At 36.9% G+C, this 23,931-nt stretch overlaps 1 protein-coding gene across 10 annotated transcripts in view; it reads right to left on the bottom strand.

Annotated features, from left to right (window-relative positions):
- BRSK2 (BR serine/threonine kinase 2) overlaps positions 1-20,062 on the bottom strand; it is a 2,790,504-nt gene extending 2,770,442 nt beyond the window's left edge. For 6 of the 10 annotated variants that reach the window (XM_044059320.1, XM_044059321.1, XM_044059312.1 and 3 more), the window contains exon 1: positions 19,718-20,061. In XM_044059320.1, the coding sequence (XP_043915255.1) occupies positions 19,718-19,811 (94 nt within the window). In that variant the 5' untranslated portion in view covers positions 19,812-20,061. Of the gene's footprint in view, positions 1-19,717 lie in introns of all 10 variants that reach the window. The other 4 variants (XM_044059311.1, XM_044059313.1, XM_044059318.1 and 1 more) reach the window with 1 other exon arrangement.
- Positions 20,063-23,931: the final 3,869 nt, after the last annotated feature.

Below are 23,931 nucleotides of genomic sequence, written 5' to 3'. Positions count from 1 at the left end.
GAATCACTTAATAGCAAAAGAAGTTTGGGTTACCTCTGTTCTATGTTATCAAAGTGTTATAACTATATCCCCACTGTTAATTCTATACCATTACGCGAACAGCTCCACAATATACTCTATTATTATTATTATAATATAATGTAATACAACACAAGATACAGACAGATGCACACACATTTTATATATACATATATATATATATATATATATATATATATATATATATATATATATATATATATATATATAATAAAAAATGGTGTGCACATATATATATATATATATATATATATATATATATATATATATATATATATATATATATATATACACACACATACATACATATACACACACATATATACACACACACACTTTATATATATGGTCTACTTTAGTAGACCGACATTTCACTTACCCGACAGTCACATCACCGAGACAGAAGGACTGGCAAACCCAGAAGACATCCGGAACTCTGACTTTCCACTCGAGGTAAATAACTGCTTGGCCATCCTGTTGAACTTTGCCCCTTACCCCAGTGGTAGTGGAACCTTGGCATTGGTATATTAGTTAGGGGGTGTGGGGGGCAAAGCCCCCCACATGGGTGGATTTAGTTTTGTTAGGATTTTTTTTTTCAGATGGCCAAGCAGCAGTTACTTAGAAATTTGGTGTTCTGGATGTCGGTCTTCTGGGTTTGACGGTCCTTTCTTCTCGGCGATGTGAGTGTCAGGTAAGTGGGATGTTGGTGCAGTAAAGTGTATATATATATATATATATATATATATATATATATATATATATATATATATATCTATATATACACATCTACATACACACACATTTTTTATATGTGTGTGTGTGTATATATATATATATATATATATATATATATATATATATATATATATATCTATACACATACATATATATATATATATATATATATATATATATATATATATATATATATATATACACATACACACACACACACACACACATATATTAAAAAATATATATATATATATATATATATATATATATATATATATATATATACATATATATATATACACACACACACACACACACACACACACACACACATACAGAGAGAGAGAGAGAAGAAAAAAATGATTTGCATATACACAGACACACACTCATATAGACACACGATGTAGAGACATATTGTATATTTTCAAGGAATACCTTAGCATCAGCCTACCTTCCTCTGACACTTATATATGCTTCCCCTATTCTAACAAATATCTGCACTACTTATAAATCTAAACCAGCCTCATGCTTGTATAAGGGAGCTCTATTTGCAACCAGCCTTTTCTTTTCCTTAGAACTCTGCTGTTACCTGGCATTAAAACTAAACTAGCTCAAACTCATAAGCCAGCTTACGTACTCACAGCTACCCACCGTCATAACCTCTTATACTGTCCTCAGAAATACCCAACATGAGAAAGCACTCTACATAATCACTCACCTACCAGACACCTTCACTCTAGCAAGACACTTGTACTAGCTATCAGTAAATTATACAATAGTGCTTCAAATTCCTCCTGCTCCCCCACTTGTCAAAATGATGGAGCAACATTCTCACTCACATTAAAACCGACAGAAAGGGTAAAGAGCTTCAAAACCTTGCTCCAGCAGCATCTAAACCAGTAGTGTTCTGCTCATCATTCTCGCTGGGCTTGTCTTAAATCTAATTCTTTTCCCTACATTATGGGCTAGTCTTAATCTAATTCTTTTCCCTACATTAACTTATTTCTCTCTGTCTATTCTATACCGTCAGTCTCCACCTATACAGCCACTATACCCATCCCTGTAATGTCTAAACACCCGTCTCCTACTATAAAACTTTCCATAATACCAGCTTTTTTCCTCTATTCTGCCTGCTCATCTTCCATCTCACTCCTGTCCTCATCTATTTCACATCTTTAATAAATGTATTAATAGTTTTCAACCCAGTAAATATACTGTTACAAGTTATGGAATTTTGTTTGTTTGTGTCTTTCGGCTTTTCCCGGTTAGGGGTCGCCACAGCGGAACTCTGGTCTGCTAATGATTGGCAGTAGATTTTTATGTACTGGCTTGCCGGGCCTAACGCACAACCTTCAGCAAAGAAACACCCATTCACGCATGTCGCCACACAGAAGACGCTCTGAGAATCGAACGGGCAACGTCTAACTGTGAGGCGACAACGCTACCGCAGTAATTCCTTGTATTTACAGTAGAGTTTTAAAATAGTAAAGTATAAAATGTCACTGAACCTATGTATCTGTGTAATTTTGTGGAATTGTTATCCCTTCTGCTGAAAATGAGCACTGCCCAGTCGAACTTTTCTGATAAAAAAAAAACAAAAAACAAACAAATGTATACATACACACAATAAATCACCTCTCTTTCAAATGAACATTCTACTGGGCTCCAGGGGGAAAGCTCACCAACATCAATATAAAATTAGAGAAACATACAAGTAGTTGCAATAATACACCAAAAATAAACATGTAGGACCTTAGGTATAGAAAGTGAAGACTGAGCATAGAAGATAAGCATTAGAAAAAAACAATACTGACTGCAATTAAAGGCAGTCCAATTGCAAGATTTATAATTTGTTCTAAAACTTAAAACTAAATGAACAATTTGTTTTAAAAACTAAACAAAAGACAACTTAGATTCATAGACTGTTTCTACACAAATGAGGCGCGGTGGGTGTGGGTGGGACTTTCTATGCCTGGTCAAGTCTTCCCAAAAGACTAAGGATGCCTTATATTTAAATAGAACATTAAGGGCCAGGCATTTATAAGCTATCTCAGTCCATAAATGACATCGGTGCCAGGCAGAGTATAAAATTTCCTATTCTCCATTCACTAGTCTAGGTTGCGCTTAAACTGGGTAACAGATGAACTCAGTTTCACAAGATGCGAAGCCTGTTTGATAGAATGGGAGTCTCTGGGACACATATCTGTCTCTCCCGCATGTTCTGTTTAAGTGACAGACAAAATTCAGGTCCTTAGACCTTGTATTTCTGGTACTGTTTGACTTACAAATATGCAGGAGATTCACAAGTAAGGGGTTTGTGGATGTCTTGTAAGCCAGGCATATATCACCCCTCAGTAATCTGTAGGAGAAGGAGCACAGGAAAAGAGCTTTAAGGCATTCTGTGTACGGCAGGTTTGTTGCACTTTGTATTGAACCTCTGACTTCACTGTAGTTGCTGCATATACCTGGTCAGGTACATACCAAATAAAGCATTGTACTTCATGATTGGTCTGATAAGGACAGAGTACAGTGGGATAATGACCTCTTTAGACCTAGATGCCATGCCTTTACTTTTAAGTTGTGCAACATAAAAGGATTTCCTCACCACTGTGGCCACATGGTGGTTGAAGGTAAGGTTGCTGTCCAAGGGCATACTCAGATCTCTGACCACTGGGTCAATTGTTAGAGAAATATAATAAACATGGTAATTAGCTGGGATGGTTGACTTCCCAAAGGGTACACAATTATGTATAGCTTGGAGTTTAAGATTGTGGCATTGGCACCATTTCTTAATCAAAGATGGACCTTCTTGAAGAATGCAAGTGTCTGCAGGGAAGAGAGTCAGTGATAATGCTCAGCTTGCAATCATCTGTAAACTTTTCAGCCATAAACCTTATGAATTTGCTTCCACTTCAGAGAAATGGATGCCAAAAAAAGGAGTGGGTTCAGTACCGAGCCCTGGGGGACTCCATTAGTGACTGACCTCTTCCTGGGGATGGCCTCACCTATTTTGATCTCTAGGGTCCTATCAGTGAGCCAATTGGCTATCCAGTGGGTGAAAAAAGGGTTTATACCTAATTTAGTGAGCTTGTCTATAACGCTCAAGTGGAGTATTGCATCAAAGGCCCTGGCTAAGTCAAGGTAAGCTGGGTGCACAGTCTTTGACCTTATCCACGGTTTTGGTGACCCTCTCAAAGAAGGCCACCAGATTTAATAGACATGACCTTTCCTTAATGAAGCCAAACTGTGAAGCGTCCCACTTTTGCAGGTGACCCACGTTGTCATTTATCATGTCCATGATGATTCTATGGCCTTACATATGAGGCTGGTCAGACTTATTAGCTGTAGTAACCCAGATCAGTGGTTGGACCTCCTTTATGCAGGGGAATGCCTGCAGCCATCTTCCATTCTTTGGGTACAAACCTGACTGTAAGGTCCAGATGAAAAATGATTCAAAGTAGTCCAGACAGGTCATGATATTCAGTAAGCATCATGAGATTTTAATCAGGCCCATCAATTCAGTGTTTTTGGCCTTGGAAAGTGCATTTAAAACCTGTTCCTATTAAATGGCTGGTGGAGGGGGGGGTTTGGTATGCAGTATTTACTTTGTACTATCAGGGGGGTGGGGAGAGAAATTTGAGATGAATCTGTCAGCCAAAAGGTGTAGGTGATGTCATTTACAATAACTTCTTCGCATTGTTGCATATTTCCCTTGAGATTATGGACATAGCTGTAGAAAGCTTTGTGGTTGTCCTTTGCCTGAGAAGCTACCTTTTCTTCAAATTTAGCCTTTGAAGTAGTATTAATTAGCCCTCTTAGTTGCTTGTTTAGATTGAACTGAAGTTTTTTAGTATGTTGGGCTTTGTTTCTCCTTTTACTTTTGTTGTATAAGCGGTTGATATTGGGACTCCACCTGAGTGGCTTTTCTTTTGAGTTTGGTTTACTCTTTGATACAGATAGCTCTATGGAGCAAGATGTCGATATGGTTGTACAGCAATTTTATAAATAGCTCAAAATATGCTATGGTGTTTACTAAGTTTGGGGGTGCTTGGAATTTAGCCAAGGTGCTGCTTAGTAGAGAGAGGTTAGCTTTGGAACAGTTCCTAAAGGATTTTGATTTCACTGGATTCCCGGATTTAATTTTTATTTCAAGCAATACTGCCTTATGGTCAGATCTAACAAGTGAAGACATTACATTGGGTTTAGAACATCACTCTCCCATGTTTTGTGAGTACAAGGTCAAGGATGTTTGTACCCCTGGTAGGAGAATGGACCAGTTATTTCAGGATGTTGGAATTAAAGAAGTTCAGGAATTGCTGGGCTTGTGTATTAGAAGTGGTGTAGGATTCCTAGTCTACAGAAGGATAGTCAAGATCCCCCATGAAGATTACACTGGGTTGAACAGTGAGGGACTACTAGTACATTGAGATAGGCAATATGAGCTTCCTTGGACATTGAGATGACCTATAGGTTGCAAAGATATAGTATGAGACCCTGCTTACGGTGAGTTGCACATGAACTACTCTGTACAGGAGGCTGTTTTTTTTTATAGACTGAGACTCTTCCACCTTTAGTTCCCTACTGTGCACTACCTAGTACCTAGTCTAAAAATATGAAAGGCATTATAGTCTTGCACTCCTGGGGCACTTTCCATGACTTTAAACCATGTCTCCAGTACTACACAGATGTCTAGGTCTACACTTTACAGGGAAAGGAAAGCTTGCAGGGAATGGAGTTTCTTGTTAAGACTTCTAGAACTGAGCAGTACCACCTTCAGATATTCCTTCTTAGGTTCAGTTAAGTCAGGAGGTTTATCAGTTTGGCATTGTCTAAAAAAGGCACTGTGGGGATGAAAAATAACTTTGCAATAGCCAAACACCTACAGTAGATAAGTGCAGCCCATCCCTAGCAAAGCATCATAGTCTGCCAACTATGTCCTCCCAGGCTGTCAAGTAGTCTAACCACTTGGACTGACACCAGAAGCAAAGACAAAAAGTGCACAGTCATCCCCTTTGGAAAAAACAAAGTACCCACAAACTACCACATATGTGGTAGTCCCCTAAATACAGAAGACGTAATAAGGGATCTGGGGACCCACAAAAGGGTTCACATCCAGATCAAGAGAGCTCATTGTGCCCCTCTACTCATCAGACCCATCATAGAGTACAATGCCCCATTTGGGATGTACCTTACAAGACACCTGCAACAGCTGGAAAGACCACAGAAGTACCTCACCAAGAGGATCACTGGTCTCAAACAAACAGATGCCCTATGCAGCTCGACTGAAGAAACTCCAGAGTTGCATACTGCCTACTCAGAAATGATCTCTGCCTGACATACAAGGCCATGTCCAACCCAGAATTGATGGACATGCTCCACCTAAAGAAAACCCTATCCCCTCGAGCCACACGTGCTAGGGATCTAAACCTCACCACAACAATAAATAGGGTGTGCTGGAGGGATAGATTCCTGTCCCAGAGACTTCCCATGCTTTGGAACAAGATTCCAATCTACATTAGGCAGAGCTCCTCGCTAACACTCTTCAAAAGAAACCTTGACGAGTGGATGGGAAACAGAAAGTTTACCTCGGGGATCACTTCAGTGGCTCTGCTGGACAGAGGCACAGGGAACTAATCTAAGGGGGCATACTGGCTGGGCTTATAAATGCCTTTGGGCAGATAGCCTAGTACCAAACTATGAACCTAATTACCAAACTATGAACCCAATTGTTAAAATCAATCATTTTCTGTCGACAACATGGTATTGTCCTTGGAGAAGATAGTATGCTGCTCACAGCTGCCTGAGACACAATCAGCAAGCTCAATCATGTCTTACTTTATATAGTCAAAGGAGGTATGTCTTAGGCCATTAATGCCCACATGGTGCACGAGTCATACTGGCACCTGTAGTTCAATGACTCAAGTGCCTGTTTGACTTGATGGATCCTAGCCTTTCGATAGTTAAACATGACCCTCTCTCCTTACTCAATCTGGTAAAGAGTTCATCTGTGGGCTTCACTATAGAATCACCAATGACCATGAAATTTGGTTGGGTGCTAGTTTGCCTTAAGGGCTTAGTAACACTGCATCCAATGCCTCGACTGCTAAGTGTATATGTGGAGGACGTTTTATCTGGTGGCTGATGACCCTTTTTTTGATTGTGCTGTGCAGGCGGGCGGTCGGGCGGTCTTAGTGTTTGTAAGTGCCTCAACACAAGTAGTTTTATGTGCAGGATCTTTATCCTGTACAGTAGGAGTGGTCCAAGTGTCACTGTCAAGCTCTGCTGGATTAGTTTTGCCTCCAGCATTAAAGTGCATTTACAACGCTCACATATTAATAAAACAGATAAAATGGTTTGTCAATGTATATGAAGCAACTGCTACAAATCCCTCAGAAAAAAAACATCTCGACTAAACTGGCCAAAGAGAGGGTCAAGAAGTGCATATCCGTGGTTGCTGATCTACTAGGGAAGAATTAGAGAAATTTAAATATTGAATAAGTCAATAACACAAGGAACTTGATAAGCAACACTCAGCTATGTGCAAACAAGATGCTCTAGCAATTAAAAATAAAAATCTGTCCAGACAGTAACAGTACTTTAAGGGAAATTTACATGGCGGGAGATTAGCATCTAGACAGATCACAAGCGGGAATTCTGCTGTGATAAATCTGTGTCTATACAGATCACTACTAGGCTCCTGCGTAGAGCAACATTTCTAACTAAAGATTGTAAAAACGGACAAAAAGTGCAGGTATTCAATGGGTGTGACAAAACAATGCAAAAAAAACAAGTGTCGAAACAGTGAATATGGTAATGTCTTTACTTATATTATAACAGAACAATCTGATTTAAGACTTGGCAGTCAATGTAACATATTTCAGCAGGTACAAGTCAAAAATCAAACAGGAGATACCGAATACTGTACAATGGAGGTACATAATTGTGTTCTAAAATTTCTTCTTATAGGTTTATGTATTCTGCCTGTTACTTCTATTTCCTAATGGGAAGTATTGATTTATCAATACACAGCATCTCAATAAACAAATTAAAGAATATATATCATTTTGCATCATTGTTATTAAGTTTCCATTATATGCATATCAACTATTTTCTTCTTATACCTAACTGAACATTTACTTGTTTGTTACTGCCAATGATGAAATATTTACAAAAGGTAGGTCCGGTGGAGATCCCACATGGCTACTGGCCTGAAGCTTATTTCTGTCCAAAATTATTATTCTTCTCTATTTTATCTACCATTATATTCACTCTGTTCTAACTTAATTTCTTCAAGTAGTGATTTACAGTCATATTTGGCATAGACATATTTTCCATTGTATACAAACCTGAATCATTTAACTCCATTTAGCATAATGCATTTGCCATATTAAATGTCTTGAAATCACCATGACTGTCATGGGATTGCCTAAAGGTTCTGTTACATATTATACACATACAAGAAATGCAACAAAACAGATTTTACTACCTTTCTGAGTTTCACATCCATGGTAAATTTCTGAGCAATAAAGTTCAGTACTGTAGGACAAAAATCAAGTATAAAATAATCTTAAAATTATGAATCTGTTAGTAACATCAATGGTCAAGTTCCAATATGTTTTTTTTAAAGATTCTAGGTCATAATAAAGTACATTTCAACTTCAAAACCAACAAATTATTGTACAAATATTGTATAAAATAAATGTAAGGGCAGCCGTAGAAAAAACTAAAGCTTGACGAAAAAGCAAACCATTTTAATAGTCAATATAACACCAGGAAAAAAGTGCCTGTTATAGTGCTTTACAAAACCATTTTTATAAAACAGCAAAAAGACAACAGCTTGCATGCTAAATAGTTAAATACTATACTGAAGACGGAGATCTCCCCAACCCCTGTGTTAAGGTATGCTGCCTTAATAACAACCCAAAGGGAGAAAAGTAGGTTTTAAGCTGCGAGTACAAAATGTTCCACAGAATCAATTCCACCTCAAAACATGGATAACCCAACCCTGAAAGAAATGCTATTGATCCCACATCCAGTTACTAATCAAGATAGTTTGAATTAAATATCACTACTTAAAGAGCTTATGATATCAATTAGGAAATATGTATTGGTCTGTTTAATATGCAATTCATATGGCAGTCCTATACTCCCGCTGTTAAAATGCTGTATATTAACAGAAGTAATCCATGACTGGACAGCTGTACAAGTTGTACTGATCGTTTAGCTTAGAAACATTTTTTAATTAAATTTGATTATTGCCTGACAATTAAAAAAATTAATAGAATCATACATTTTGAAGTATTTAACTGAATTATACAATGAAAAAGTATTTAAAATGCAGTATAAAAGTTGTGCTTATGTTGTTGTAACAATAATTAAATTAAAAAAAAGTCTTAGTTGCACAGTTCTTAATTCCTATGAGCTTGGGTACTTCAAAGGGGCTGTATCTGACAAATTTTACATTGTAAATGGTTGAGACACGTTTGATCCAAATAAAACTAAAAGTTCAAAACCAGTAAAATAATTCATTCAAAAAATGAATGCGATCAAAAAGGTAATACACAGCACCTGTTCTTAATAGCAGCCCTTGGGCCTTAAAATAAAAGGACATATTTGACACAATTTCAATCAGATGGATGCCTCAAGCAGCTTTAGACTAGAGCAAATGCACAGCTGGTGCATTCTATTTATCCTCTTAGTCAGGGCTATTGGTAGATACACTAGCATACATATCCATGGCATTAAAAACAAACATACATTATAAGAGCATCTTAAACAGAAGCAATAGTGTTTCCTGCCCAAGTGAGATCTGTTAGATGCATTTCTAACTACAAGTAATTTGCAGCTTATTATTTACTGCAATAGTTATGAGCAGAAATGGGGGGGGGGGTGCATCTTGTCCAGCAATAAGGACAGATATGACAGTATGTGTACACCCTGCAACTGGAGGCCCAACTCATATCTGGAGAAGATGTGAACAAAGTGCGCCTCTAGCCTCTGTTAAATGCTAACTATGACAAATGTATGACCATTGTATACGCCTGATTTATATTATAGTTATTTTATTGCGCATTTCTTATTTTTAAAAGGTACACAAAGCAGGTTTCATGACAATGGGTTACTAGTGCACCCATTAATGCAAGGGATCGCTTTTTCAGACCTAGGTGAAAAATACTAGATGTCTTTCCCTTCTCAAACAAACGCTAAAGATGGAAAACTGAGGACATTGACCATACTAAGGTGCACTGCCTGCATCTCCATTACTTTAAAAATCCATAAATGAACACTGAGATCACATTCTAACTAAACTGTCTTTAAGCAATGTATGCATTCTAGCAGTGTCATGTAACACAGTAAAGTAGAAGATATTCATATGAATAGATAGGGAATTCAAGGCTTAATGATAATGATCCTAGGATATCAGGGTGTCTAGAAACTTTATTTGTATGTAACAAAACCTCAAGATTTGCTAGAATCAGAACAATAAAACTGTACGGCTATTTTCTGAGGGAATCATATCCACCATTATAGTGGAATGTAGAATGGAAATGTGATAGTGTCACCTTTCTGACAGTGAGGTAAAATTCAATAGAATAAATAAAAATAATAATAAAGTTACACAAATCAAACTCGGAAAGTCATTGTGGTATTACTTACAAATAACTAAACTGTATTTGCCTACCTGCATTTTTACAATGTAGGTTACTGGTAATAAAACGTAATTACAAAGAAAAACAAGTAAAATAATCGTAAAAATGAGATATTTTTCAGGTTGCAAAAAGGCAAGATCAGCCAGCAGTCAGACATGAGAAATGGCAAAAAGTTAAACAAGTTCCAAGCTCACAGTTTCTGCAATAAATGCTACATTTGAAGGTTACAACACTCAGTGCTAACAATAACAAGCCTCACAAAACTTAATGGCACTAGAGTTGTGCCCAAGGGTGGGGAAAGTGAAGACATCAAGATAACTTATTAAAATTGTTGAAACTACTTCCCGTTATGAAATAGTGGCATATTACTTTTAATAGTCAGTATACTTAAAGAAAATAAATACATAAAACACATGTCACAGCTTTACTGCACAATTGATTTTCTTCTTTACATAGTGTGTGTGTATATATATATATATATATATATATATATATATATATATATATATATATATATATACATACATACATACATACATACACACACACACACACACATATATATATATATATATATATATATATACATACACATATACACACACACACACACACCATGCTGGCTATTACAGTCAATGAAAAGATAAACGGTAGATGAAAAATTAATGTGATAAATGTGTTTACAGATATGACAACATTTCTAAGTGAAATAAAGAATGGGAAGGTGGGCCCAAAGAAGCAGAAGGTACACAGACTAGAGAACAGCAACTTCATTTTGAGAAGGACAGCTGTGACAGCAAATGCATGAAGCAATTTACAGTCTTCTGCAAATGGGCAGTAACACATGAACATATTTACAACTACAGAGCATCACACAAAATCCAGCACACAGAATTATAGGCCAGAAGTTAAATATTGTCCTGCTTATAGCACAAGACTCTACTAATATGCAAAATGTTGTATTACAGTGGCATTAGCTTCACTTAAAAGTTCTCTATGCACATTGCTGATGTTCCACAACCATCCTATCTGCTGTGAATGTACTGATGTTCCACAACCATCCCACCAGCTGTGAATGTACTGAATGCTATTATTATCCTTCTGTCACATGGTTGGCCTCCACTTTTACAACATCTATGACCTTGTGGGTTAAGCAATTCTTAGAATCAATGTTCACCTTACAGTGAAAAGAACAAACTGACGTCTAGTAAATTACTTTATTCTTAAACATATTCTTGTAAGTATTTATTTGTACATGTAATGTTTTGGCCTTGCATTTTTAAATGCATTAGATATCAACCTCTACAGCTATCAGTAAATACATATATAAACACATTGCAGAAATGTGGTTGACAATTGTATGAAAAATGCATATTCCAATAAATTAAGTTCCATGTTGTAAACCAAAGGTTTCAAAAGAACACTGTAAATGGACAGCTGATGTTAAAAGAAAAAGGAAAAGGAAATGACTGCACATGTGCATCCATGTTGTTATTTTACAAAAAAACTAAATAAAAAACATGCACAAAATATGTCCCTGCTCACACCTAGTTTTTTGAATACAGTAGTAGTATTAGCAATCCTGGCAGACATAGGTACTGGTCACAGAGTAGAGAATCTACCAGGGCAGTTTTTTCACCAGTACTGTAAATCAGCTTCTTATCTGTACTACATTAGGTGCCTCCAAGTACAGAATGTTCAGGAAACATGTCAAGTTAGCCAATGAAAATTGTACAGCTACCTTCATGAGTGGCAAAAAAGACAGTTTTGTGACAGATCACCTTGTATGTCATACAGAATGGTAGAGAGAGCAGACTGCCTTGATCTGCTGTAACTATGCATTACAACAACTTTTTAGTAACATCTGTAGCTAAGCCATGTCCAAAGATGCCTTATGTGATGGCAATAATGTTTACCTAGCACAAGTGTCAGGGTGTCTCCTGATGGTATAAAAACTTCCAGTTTTTTGCAAGATATCTAAAAATAAGCAGAATTTTTCACCTGCTTAAAAATATTTGTAATTCCTGAACAGTGATAAACTTAGAAACAGCATCCTTTATGACTTGAGTTATCTATGAAAGTACCAAAGAGAAAGACAAATAACGGTTTACAAAACATGCTTATTGTTCACTGAAACCATCTCTTGGATGGAAGGATTCTCGTAATCAAATGTAAAATCCTCTCCATGTCAGTTATGGACAATGGAAAGCATTACAATACATGTATGCCTTGCGTTGCTTATGAAGCCATAAGAAGTGCATTTCCCTAGCTGTCCAACACTGCATCAGGTATACAAAGGTTATCATAGACCTTGGTGGATCTGACAAGATTTATTTTCTAAGAATTGTCGTTATGTAGTACAAGAGGACATGACGAAGGTGATAGTAAGCATACCCACTAAGTAAATAGTCAAGTTAGGCAAGCTGTTCATGAGTAGTATGCATACCTGTGGAATTACTTCCAAGATTGCTAGTGAGCAAGTCAATAAAGTATAATTTCACTGCTACTATACTTAAGTGCAGAATTTCCAGTCCACCAAGATAGTTAATATCCTAGAGCACTATCCAAGGTCCTGAATAATGATTCAGTGACTTTCTGTTGCTAAAAATAATCTCACTCAAAAAACAAAACTGCTTGTGCAGGAGTAATGCATACATACTTCAAGCAAATTGTATTTTCTCTCTTTGGCAATTTACTTTACTAGATATTCTATGTATGTATGTATGTATGTTGCTTATTCAGTCTGACAAAATCTTGATACCACTAGAAAACATAATGCTATTGCCATCTATTGCAAATGCATATTTTCATGAACAAATTGTTTTCACAATGGCAATTGCAAAGCTAGTGCAGTTTCTCATTTAGCTGTTTAAAACTTATAGTACACAGACTATGGTCCAAAGCCACTAATGAAGTCTGTCACAGCTTTCTAAATAAAGACAAAGCTACCTTATTGTGGCAACAGTGGAACAACTCCATAATCTTAGCATTTGTAAAAATCCATAAATGTCATAGCCATGTGGACACCATTAATCCTCTAAACCCCCACCAGACCACCTGCTTGTACATTTTTTGATCATGGTGTTATGAAATGCCAAAACTGTGGGCAAGTGTGATCACACTTACAAAATCATAGTGCCAACTTTGTCATAAACTTGAAAACCAACAAGGTTAGAAAAATATCCATATCAAATTCATGCTTCTTTGGGTGAAATATATTCTAAGAGATCATGGCGCCAAAAAGGATAAACAGCCAAGTCAATAGCAGCTACAATGATAATAAACTAGAGCATGAATGTAGCACAAAAAACATCAAACCTAAACGCCAAGCACATCTACTGCTATACTACTACAATTTAATACTTTAACATTACCAAAATATTCCATGTATACATTAAACATCTCAAATTAGATCCGTCTCCGTAGCCTCTGTCACAGCATTCTTGCACTGCCCTTTACTCAGTTTCTTTTCTGACTCATGTATTTTTAGCTCAGTGTACATATCTGAAGATTGGTCACTTACTGTCTAGGATTAGGCAGAACTGTACCCCTTTAAATGAATTTATACTCTAGGACTTATATGGCATGTGCATGGTTGCACAGTAAGGCAAGTCTAATGGGACATTTTTAGTTACTTCAGTAAACCAATTGTATTTTTAAAGTTCTCTAATTTTAAATGATAGTGAAATCACAAGACGGGCTTAATTACCACTTCCAGTTATGCAGACACTGTATCATGCTGATCTGCACAAAGATGTATGGAAACATCCTGCTGATTTTTCATTATGCTGAAAAAGTACAGCACAGTACAGTATTTTCCTAATCACACACTCCTGATCTCTAACAAAAATGACAGTGTATATTAGCTGATGGAAAAAAAAAAAGAGAAAAGATGCAAGTAAGCGAACAAGAAAGTTCATATGGCTTGAAGCAAAATGTAAACACAGAACACAAACTTAATTGAAACAAAAAGAAAATGATTGTCAACAATGCAGGGAAAGAAAAAAAAAATAACCCCTCAAGAACAGCTTCTATCCAAGGGAAAAAATGGATCAAGAACTATTTTCTTCAGTTCAATATAAAATTATTAAATATACACAGTGAATTCAGTGGATTTAATATATGTTACTGCAGGATAGTATAACTTCAGGATGAATTTCCTTTAAGCCATAGCACTGCTAGACAAAATACTCTCTTAAAAGGAAACCTGTTTTATTTTGCCACATGGAAAATGCAAATGCATAACTATCTTTAAACTTAAACATATCTCCATAACCTGGCTTGTACTTTTCACGGTTACATGCAAGCCACAACAACAGTTCGTATTAGCTTTTATTTCTGAAACATCACACTTTCCACAGTTATAGACAAATTCCAACAACAGTTCATATCAGCTTAGTTGTCAAACAGCAAAACTATCCAAGTAAATTTAAATCAAACATTTTTCACATGCACTGCAATATTACAGAAACAAGGTCAGATAGCAGTGGCTGGAAGGGAGCTCAGTTTTAGAAACTGTAATTGAAGCAAAGTCTAGCAATTATAAAACGTAAAAGGAGTCACACTGGGTTAAACTCACATGGTCGGATGCCTAAACTACTTGAATTTCATTCCCAGTTATCCAGTATTATAGTATTCCATGTATTATGGGTTATCTCATCTTATTATTACATTGAAATCAGGCAAGATTAAAATCTTCCATGAAATAACATCAACTACCCACACCTGTAAGGCTGCTTTTGGAGTAAATCTATAGAATTTCCAAAGTACAGATTATTCACCACTCAGTACTATGAATTAACTCTGCCAATATCACGTAAGAATAGCAGTAACAGCACATACACTGGAATAAGTATATGGCAGAATGTGCTATCATGTAAGAATAGCAGTAACAGCACATACACTGGAATAAGTATATGGCAGAATGTGCTATCATGTAAGAATAGCAGTAACAGCACATACACTGGAATAAGTATATGGCAGAATGTGCTATCATGTAAGAATAGCAGTAACAGCACATACACTGGAATAAGTATATGGCAGAATGTGCATGTAAGAACATGCGGACGTGTACGCATAAGAATGGGGGCATACACATATGCTGGAAAAAGCATGCCTGGAGTGAAAATGTGCCTATAAAACAGTGGCAGTGGCTGTCAGCAGACCTGATATACTTAGAAAATATCAATAAATACAATACCAAATGCAGTGTTGACACACACACAGTTCAATACAAAGCAGTTACAAATGATTAAAAAATGTTTTCCCAGAGCAGAGGTCTCCCTGATGTATCCATGCTTGGTATTGAAAAGTAAAACAGTTTAACGTTAATCTTCATTGTTGATTATCAAGAATGACCAAATGTCACTGATAAGAGTCAGTATCAGCAATTCACAACTACTTTATAATGGACACAACAAGAGACTGTGGCTGTGCAATTATGCCTCACTATCAAGTAACCATAGCCATAACAGCTAGCTAAATAAAATCATCATCAGAAGGTTAAGAAAATTAAATCAAGATATTTAATCATATAGGACTAATTTAACTAGACTAACACCAATAAACTATGCATGCGGATGACAGTAATCATCTCAAAAATGCCATGGCAACAATACACATCTAAGCACTCCTGAAGGACACAATGCTGTTCTGTATAATATTCATTGAATTACAGTAGTTTTCAAACTTCATAAAGTAATACTGAAAAAAAAAAAAAAAAAAAACACGCAACATGCGAAACAACAAATGCATCATTCTGGTGTTTTAATCTAAGAATTAAGGCTTTCATCCTGAGGAAGGTAATTCAGAACCTGTAGATACACTAATGAGGCTGATTTCATAAATTTAAAATCATACAGTATGCATATGCAACCACACACATGCATGCACACACACATATACAAGCAGGGTACTCTTTAATCATTCCATGCAGCAGAATCATCAACAGGTAGTCTATGTACTAACAAGTCAGTACCCATGGTGCTAGAATTAATTTCAGACCAGTACAGCTGAAAATGTGAACAAATATTACACATTGTAGCATGTATACTGAATTTGTTAGACTAATAGCTTAAATGTGAAATAAGGTTAGTGAACATTATGACACTGACTGTTACAATAAGTTAATCTGTAAAATATTGGTAATATATATTTAACTATGTAATTTTTAAAATATGTAGAAAATGCAGAAATTATATTAATTTGCCAATAGGCATTTCTTTTTATGCATTTTATTTTGCAGAATCTAGTAATGAAAACAAATTTAAAACATCAGCGGTGGAAACTGTTAAATCTACATGGGCTGAACTCTGTGTACAAATATGTTTGCCTCTAGGACACAGAACATAATGGGGTATCCACAGAAATGCCATTGCTTATAAGAGGGGAAAAAAATGCTCAAAAATATTGGTTACATCTAAAAGTACAATGTTTGAATCACACAACATAGATATGAATTGTTTGTGACTGTATTACCTATCATCTGCAATGCTGAGGCAGACACTTGCAAGCAGCTACACAAGGGCTGGTACAGGAAATGAAAAGAGCTTGCTTACAACATATGCACATAACTCATAAGGGAGCATCATTGTTGAAATGCATGGCAAAGATCCAATGTCAAGTTCACATTTTCAAATGCATATATTTTCTACAACTGCTAAAGCATATTTAGAAATAGATCTGTTCTGGGGGTTGTAAATAAAAACATTTTATAGAATGTAAATACAGCTTTTGACATGCACAGAATTATTCTTCTGTAGTTACAAACAATTAAAAACTTCAGCTGTACACAGTGAAATAGCACATACCTACTTCCCACAACAGCACTTAACAAAACTTTTAGTATTCATAACAATACTCTGAATATCATAGTAAAAATGAATTACTCAGCATTTCATGTCAGTTCACTTACATGCAGCTAATCATCGTTATGGACAGTATACTTCTTACTTATAAAGTCTACTCCATAATTTGCAAACTGCAGCTACAAGAAGGAACTCAATACTGATGAGCAATGAATTCTAAGAAAAGTACAAGGTATAATGGTGCCTGTGTACACTCAAAAAAATGCTTGCCAAAGTAACGACATTCCCATTGCTTAGGAAGAATTTCTCAGACCCTTAACTGCAAAAGTTTTTTTTTTTTTGTACTATCACGGATTGCAGAAACTTTTGAATGAATAAATAGGAATACTAAATATAACAAAACCCAATGTGTTGAAGCCATGACAATTTAACTTTCACAAACTGCATTTCACTAAACAATGAAAAACAGTCAACTAACCCCATCCCAAATAACTTGTCCAACACTTCCATCAGAGACAATGAGGCAACATAAAATGTCTAATGCGTTTGCTAATTAACTAGCATGGAATGAAACAATGACTATATAGTTAATATGGCTACACACCATTATCTATAACTAAATAAGTAACATCATTTATAGCTCTTCAAACAGTAAGCAGACAGTGATGCACTGTCACTCAGGAAGAATTGACACTACATTCCTGTATTCCAAACTAAAGGAAAAAATCAGGCAAAGAGGAATGCAACTAACTCACAATGGCACGGTTTCAAATCTGTAAACCTGGTACTATGCATTGCATTAGGGCTTAAACTTTGTACCAGCAGGTATGTGATTGGAAGGTGTATGTATACATATTGAATATTTAAACACCAATATTCTGCTGCATGCTGCACGGTGGGAAGAGGGAAGTGACGTCAACTTTTTCATTAGTTCAGATATATATGTAACCAGCTTTGCTGATAATATGATTTGGGGATCAGACAAAATAAATTCAGTCACTATACTAAATTATAACTGTAACAGAAAATTCTAACAAGTGTGCCCCCCCCCCCCCAAAAAAAAAAAAACATCTCCACTACCCCCTGTGTTCCAAGAAAAGAAAGTCTGAGGTTTTCTACCAAGGAAATAGTAAAGCATCTTTTAACCCCAGATTTACCGGCAGAATTAAAAAAAGTCCTGAAAACAGTGGAGTACATGCAGTACATCAACCAATGCAACATGCTCCATACATATCATATTTTGGAGCTCTGAAGAGCTCTCTCATTTCCTGGCATTAACTAAAGCAGCACGGAAATCAAAGTGCTGTATGTTATTTCACCGGCTTAACATCCCCCAAATGATATGCCACTGCACTAAGCACATACAATACACAAACGATTAATGCTCTTATGGTTAGAGGCGTCTGTTGAATCTGCTGCCTTCCCCCTTAGAATGGGACGCTCGTTTAAACACTAGCTGTTCTGCTTAAGGTTTCCATTAAATTCTAATCCGCTGGCACTGCCCTCCCCAACAGAAAGATCTGGATTAGGGAGTCCCTAGGAAAATTGCAGAATGCAGATCTGCCTTGTAGGACAAGCAGATAGCAGCAGCTGTGTGAGGACGGGAACGCCTATTGAATGCTACAGACAACAGATGGGCTAAAAGCTCTGCATTTCAGTCAACCTCAAATACAATACATCACTTTTACCACCTACAGTTGTCCCTGCTTTCATAGTAAACAATCGCTCTTCAGCTTTATCACCTCACATCATTGCATTTCTACTATCACTTCTGTGGAATCAACATACTTTTTCTTATGTTTTATGTAGATTATTTTAATGTATCAACCATCTTTCTAATTACACCTGTTACAAAATCAGTTTGATAACCACCACAGAACTGGCCTCGCCTCAGTCCTTAAACTCACTAGTCCTTAAGGCCTGACAGTCCGACTTCAGTGCTAGCAAAAAATGCTAATTTTATCACAAAGAAGACACCTGCCTCCCCTAACAATTAAAACCCTTCTTCCCTTAGTTAGGACTCTGTCCAGCAGCTTTTATACTTCAGCTACGTCAAGTGTGGAGCACCAGTCCCCTTTAATTAGCGTACACTAAGGCAAGAAAACAGATAATTAAAGATGTAACCACATAATCTAGGAGATGCTAGTGAATCATGCTGACACAGACATTTTTATTAATCTATTAAACAAGCATTGCCCTTTATCAAATAGAATGCTTAGTGCCATCCATTAAAGTACACCCCCTGCAAGGCATGACGTCATAAAATAATACCGGTAAGTTGTCCACCTGTCTTGCATCCACTTGGTAAGAATTTTAAAGAAAACTATAACTCGGTAATGATTGTGTACCGTCCTTTGTATGCAAATAATAACTCCCAAGTAGATAAGGCAAGATGCATGTTCTTTAACTAGATCCCATTCTTTTTGAGGCAACAACTTGATTAACACGCCCAGACTCTGCCTTCCGATGTCAGCAACTGCAACAAACCTGTTTGTCCTTTCCCAAGCGTTTTTTCCAGACGATATGGTCCAACATACTGGGCATGCTGAGCTCCACTGCTTTCTTTACCAGCAGATGTCATTTCTAGTTTTGCTGACTCTAAAGGGAAGATGATGGTATTTAAATCCTATATTCCTATGATCCAGCCAAGCGTCCTTGTTTCATTAGTAAAGTGTCCCTTGCGAAAACAGAAATAAAAAAAAAGAAAAAAAAAAAAAAAAAAAAGAAAAAAGCACCCAATAAGTCTACGATCCAAAGAGCATGGTGCTCAGGGCTGCTGCTGGTGCCGCACGCCTTGTTCTCGCTTGGAGCTGTTCAGCAGACAGCAAGCGCGCGGGCTCAGCTGCAGGAGCGGAAGAGCGCGGACGCTCGGCCCCTGATTGACGTTGCAGGGAGCCAAACGCTGCCGCACAAAAGCCGGAGTTCCCCGCAAACCTTTATAGTTGTAGAAAAAGTGTTACTACAAAAGATGCTACATTGTAGCAAGATAAGTTAAAATTTGTAATGACCTTAAAGAACAAAATAGCGGCAATAGTCAGCATGCAAATGCAATGCAATCACCTCAGGAAGCCTGAATATTGCTTACAGAACAAGGTGATGTGTACTTAGAAAATATACTTCTAAAGGGATTATTAATCAGGTCATTTAACTATCAAGAGACACTGCATAGGGTGTATGGGACAGAATGCATAGCACATGTAAAGCTTTGAAATGCAATTGTTAAAATATGGGAAGAGATTGCAAACTGTTGGTTAAATGTGGTCTGCATTTTAAATAAAAGCAGGGAAATTGGGCAGGATGCGAGACCAACCCTGTTTATCTAGCTTAAATGCATATTGCGTTTGAAGTCACCAAATAATGACATACATTTGAGGTTCAGGCTTCAAATCATCAAGAAAATGTATGTTAAAAGCCCTGTTACTCTAGCAACTTCCTAAGTTTATAAGTGCAATATTTAAAATTTGTCCCTAGTTTTGGTCCTTTGCCCCCCCCCCCCCCCCCCCCGTTTGTCAGGCTTTGTCCAGATTTCTTGCACTAAGAAGTTGAGAGGTATGCTGCACACACACGCACACACGCGTACTTGCATAAGCATATAACCACTGGCATAAAATACACACGTACATTGTATGCATACGCAATTATTTTGTAAGTGTGTGTGTGTGTGTGTGTGTGTGTGTGTGTGTATGTGGATACTACATACTATATATATATATATATATATATATATATACACACACACACACACACACACACACACACACACACATAAATAACAACTCTCAACTGTTCAGATTTTTTCAGAATGTCCAGATTTTTGTCTAATATTTTTTCTCCCTTCCACATAAAATCTATGGTTTTCTGGCAAATCACTGAGAATGGAACTCAGTAAATAATGACAGAGATTTGGATTTAGACTTCATATCCTTCAGAAAAATCCATACTAACACAAAACATTTTATTCTATCAACTTTACAAGTTTATAAGAGCAATGTTTAAAACTTGTCACTATTTTTTGGCCTTTGTCCCCCATTATTTATGCTTTGTCCACATTTCTCTGGCTGATATACGCGCGCGCGCACACATCCACACACACGCACACAGGCGCACACACACACACACACACACACACAAAAACTCGTGCGGGGGCACACACGGACGCACGCAAACTCGCATACAGTTACCCACGCGCTCGTTTATATCTGTGTGTGTGTGTGTGTGTGTGTGTGTGTGTGTGTGTGTGTACAAATGAATGAGTTTATATAGCACGGGTCTGTAAATGTTATTTTAAGCCCCAGAACAACTACAAAGAGACTTCTGACTCATTGACAAGCTTATTATTCTCACTAGATGCATCTACCAAAAGCTGATTTCAAGTCTCAGGTCATATTGCCTGCTTTGATGGCAAATGGACTTCGCAGGAAATCGATGCTGACCCATGAAGCCAAAACATGGGAAATGCAGATAGAAAAGGAGAACTGTTAAAGGTAGATACTACATACTATACTACCACAAGAAAACAGAGCTGCCTCATAATCCGCACAGAGACTGCAACACCTGAACTGTAAAAGTACTTTAAGCACCTACGGGAGATACAACTTAAAGGAAGGGACTGAGACATGATTTCTTTGTTCAAAGAATAATAATGTCAATTTTCGGTATGTTAGTTCTTTGTGATTTTATTGTCATGTCATAATTTGCATTCATCTATACACATGAATATTTTTTTTGACCTTACTGGAGAAGGGTTGCCACCTTTTCAAATACCCAAAGTGGGACATTTTTTGTAGAAATGTCAGGTTTTGCAGGACAAAATGTATGATTTCATTTTTTTGCCAAAATAAAAACGTATTCTTGTACCATTTGAGTTGCTTATGCTATCTCATATAATGTTTAGTTGTTTCAGATAAAAATAACTGTTTTATGGAACTATTAAAGAAAACTTAGAAATATTTTGTCCTAAAATGTCAGGACATTTGCCATTTTTTGATTTTTTTTGCAGGACACTCCTGCCCAAAGAGGGACTATCCCTCGCAAAGTGGGACAGGAGGTCATGTCATACTGTCTGGATTTCCTCAAAACTGGAAGTTACAGCTAAAACCCTGAACCAAGTCAAGTGCTTTCTATGGTTTGTAAGCATTGCTGGCTATATTGCTAAATTTCAGATTTATTTATTTATTTTTTGTGGTATCTCTGTATTTATTTGTCTTGGTTGGACCGGACAACATGGATATGCAGATTTATAATGTCTTTATGGCCAGCTTGGTATATATGAACATCCTAAGGTAATGTAGCAATAATCTCATGTTCTCAGACAACCAAGTAATCATTAAAGAAAATAATGCAGTAAGCAAGAGAGATAGAAATATACAACTTCCTTGGAAGGAAAAATCTTGCATACAAATAAGTTTGTCAGGAAAACCAACACTATATCCCTCAGACATACCGCTTATCACGCACACATATTGTTTTATGCTGAGGCACTTAAAAGAAACCTTGCCAAATCTGAAAGGCCTCCAAAGCCCCTAAATGGCAATACTGCTATACAAAAATTACTGAAGTACGCATAGTAGGTTCATAGGTAGGTACTAGGCTACTGGTCCTAGGGCCTATATAAGCCTAGCCAAAAAGGTACCCTGGCTTTTGCCACCCAAGAAAATTATTTTCCTGTGCCCCTGTTGAGTAGAGCCAGGGTGAATTTCCTATCCCCCATCCAATCATATAGGTTCATGGGTAGGTACTAGGCTGTTATATAGATATATGTACACATGTACCTGTAGAGTAACTAGTCCCTTCCTTGAAGAGCAAAGGAAGAAAAGAGAAAAAAGGATGGCTGAAATAGCAGCTCAAAACGAATCAATATTCTCTTTGGATGCCCAAATAGCGAACCTTTTCTACTTTTTTCTGTATACAATTTTAATGGAAGCTTTTTGGGAAACTAACACTAAGTCTCTTTACAGGGGAAGCAAGCCTGGACCTTTGTACAACTACTGGAAATGGAAAAACCAAGCAGTTAGTCTGAAGGCTTATACCATCAAAATCAATACCAAACATTTCAAATAAGCCTATACTCAGTGGTCCCCAAGAGCAAAGTCCATAAGTCATAGAGTCACAGATTTTTACTATGCTAGTGACCCAGGAGGACTTTCTAAGCCTAGACAAGTTTTCCTGAATGGATACAGGACCTAATGGTTCTCTCATGACTTGAGTCTGGATGAGCTCCATGATATCATCCTGTTTAACCATTTAGGACATTGAGGGTCAAGTATTTATAAGCTGCCTCTGTCCATAAGGGACTTGGGTGCCAGGATTGGTGTCAGTTTCCTATTGCCCATCCACTGGTCTAGGTTATCTTTAAACTGGGTAATAGATAAACTCAGCTTCACATACATGGGAAGCCTGTTCCATAAGAGAGGCAGTCTCTGGGATACATATCTGTTTCAACAGCTTGTTCTATTTAAGTCACAGACAAAATTCAGGTCCTTAGACCTTGTATTTCTGGTACTGTTTAAGTTACAAATATGCAGGAGATTCATAAGTGTGGGGTTTGTGGGTGCCTTTTAAGACAGGCATAGATCACCCCTCACTGATCTATTGAAGACTGAGTAGAAAGAAAGGGCTTTAAGGCACTTTGCATAAGGCAGGTTTGTTACATCTTGTATTCTTTCTGTAAGGAACCACTGAGGTCGCTCTAATTGCTGTAT

The sequence above is a fragment of the Protopterus annectens genome, chromosome 17.part0, assembly GCF_019279795.1.
Source record: "Protopterus annectens isolate FY-2018-M chromosome 17.part0, PAN1.0, whole genome shotgun sequence".
Classification (NCBI taxonomy): domain Eukaryota; kingdom Metazoa; phylum Chordata; order Ceratodontiformes; family Protopteridae; genus Protopterus; species Protopterus annectens.
Note: the sequence above shows the minus strand (reverse complement) of the source record. Positions and strands in the feature narration are given on the sequence as shown.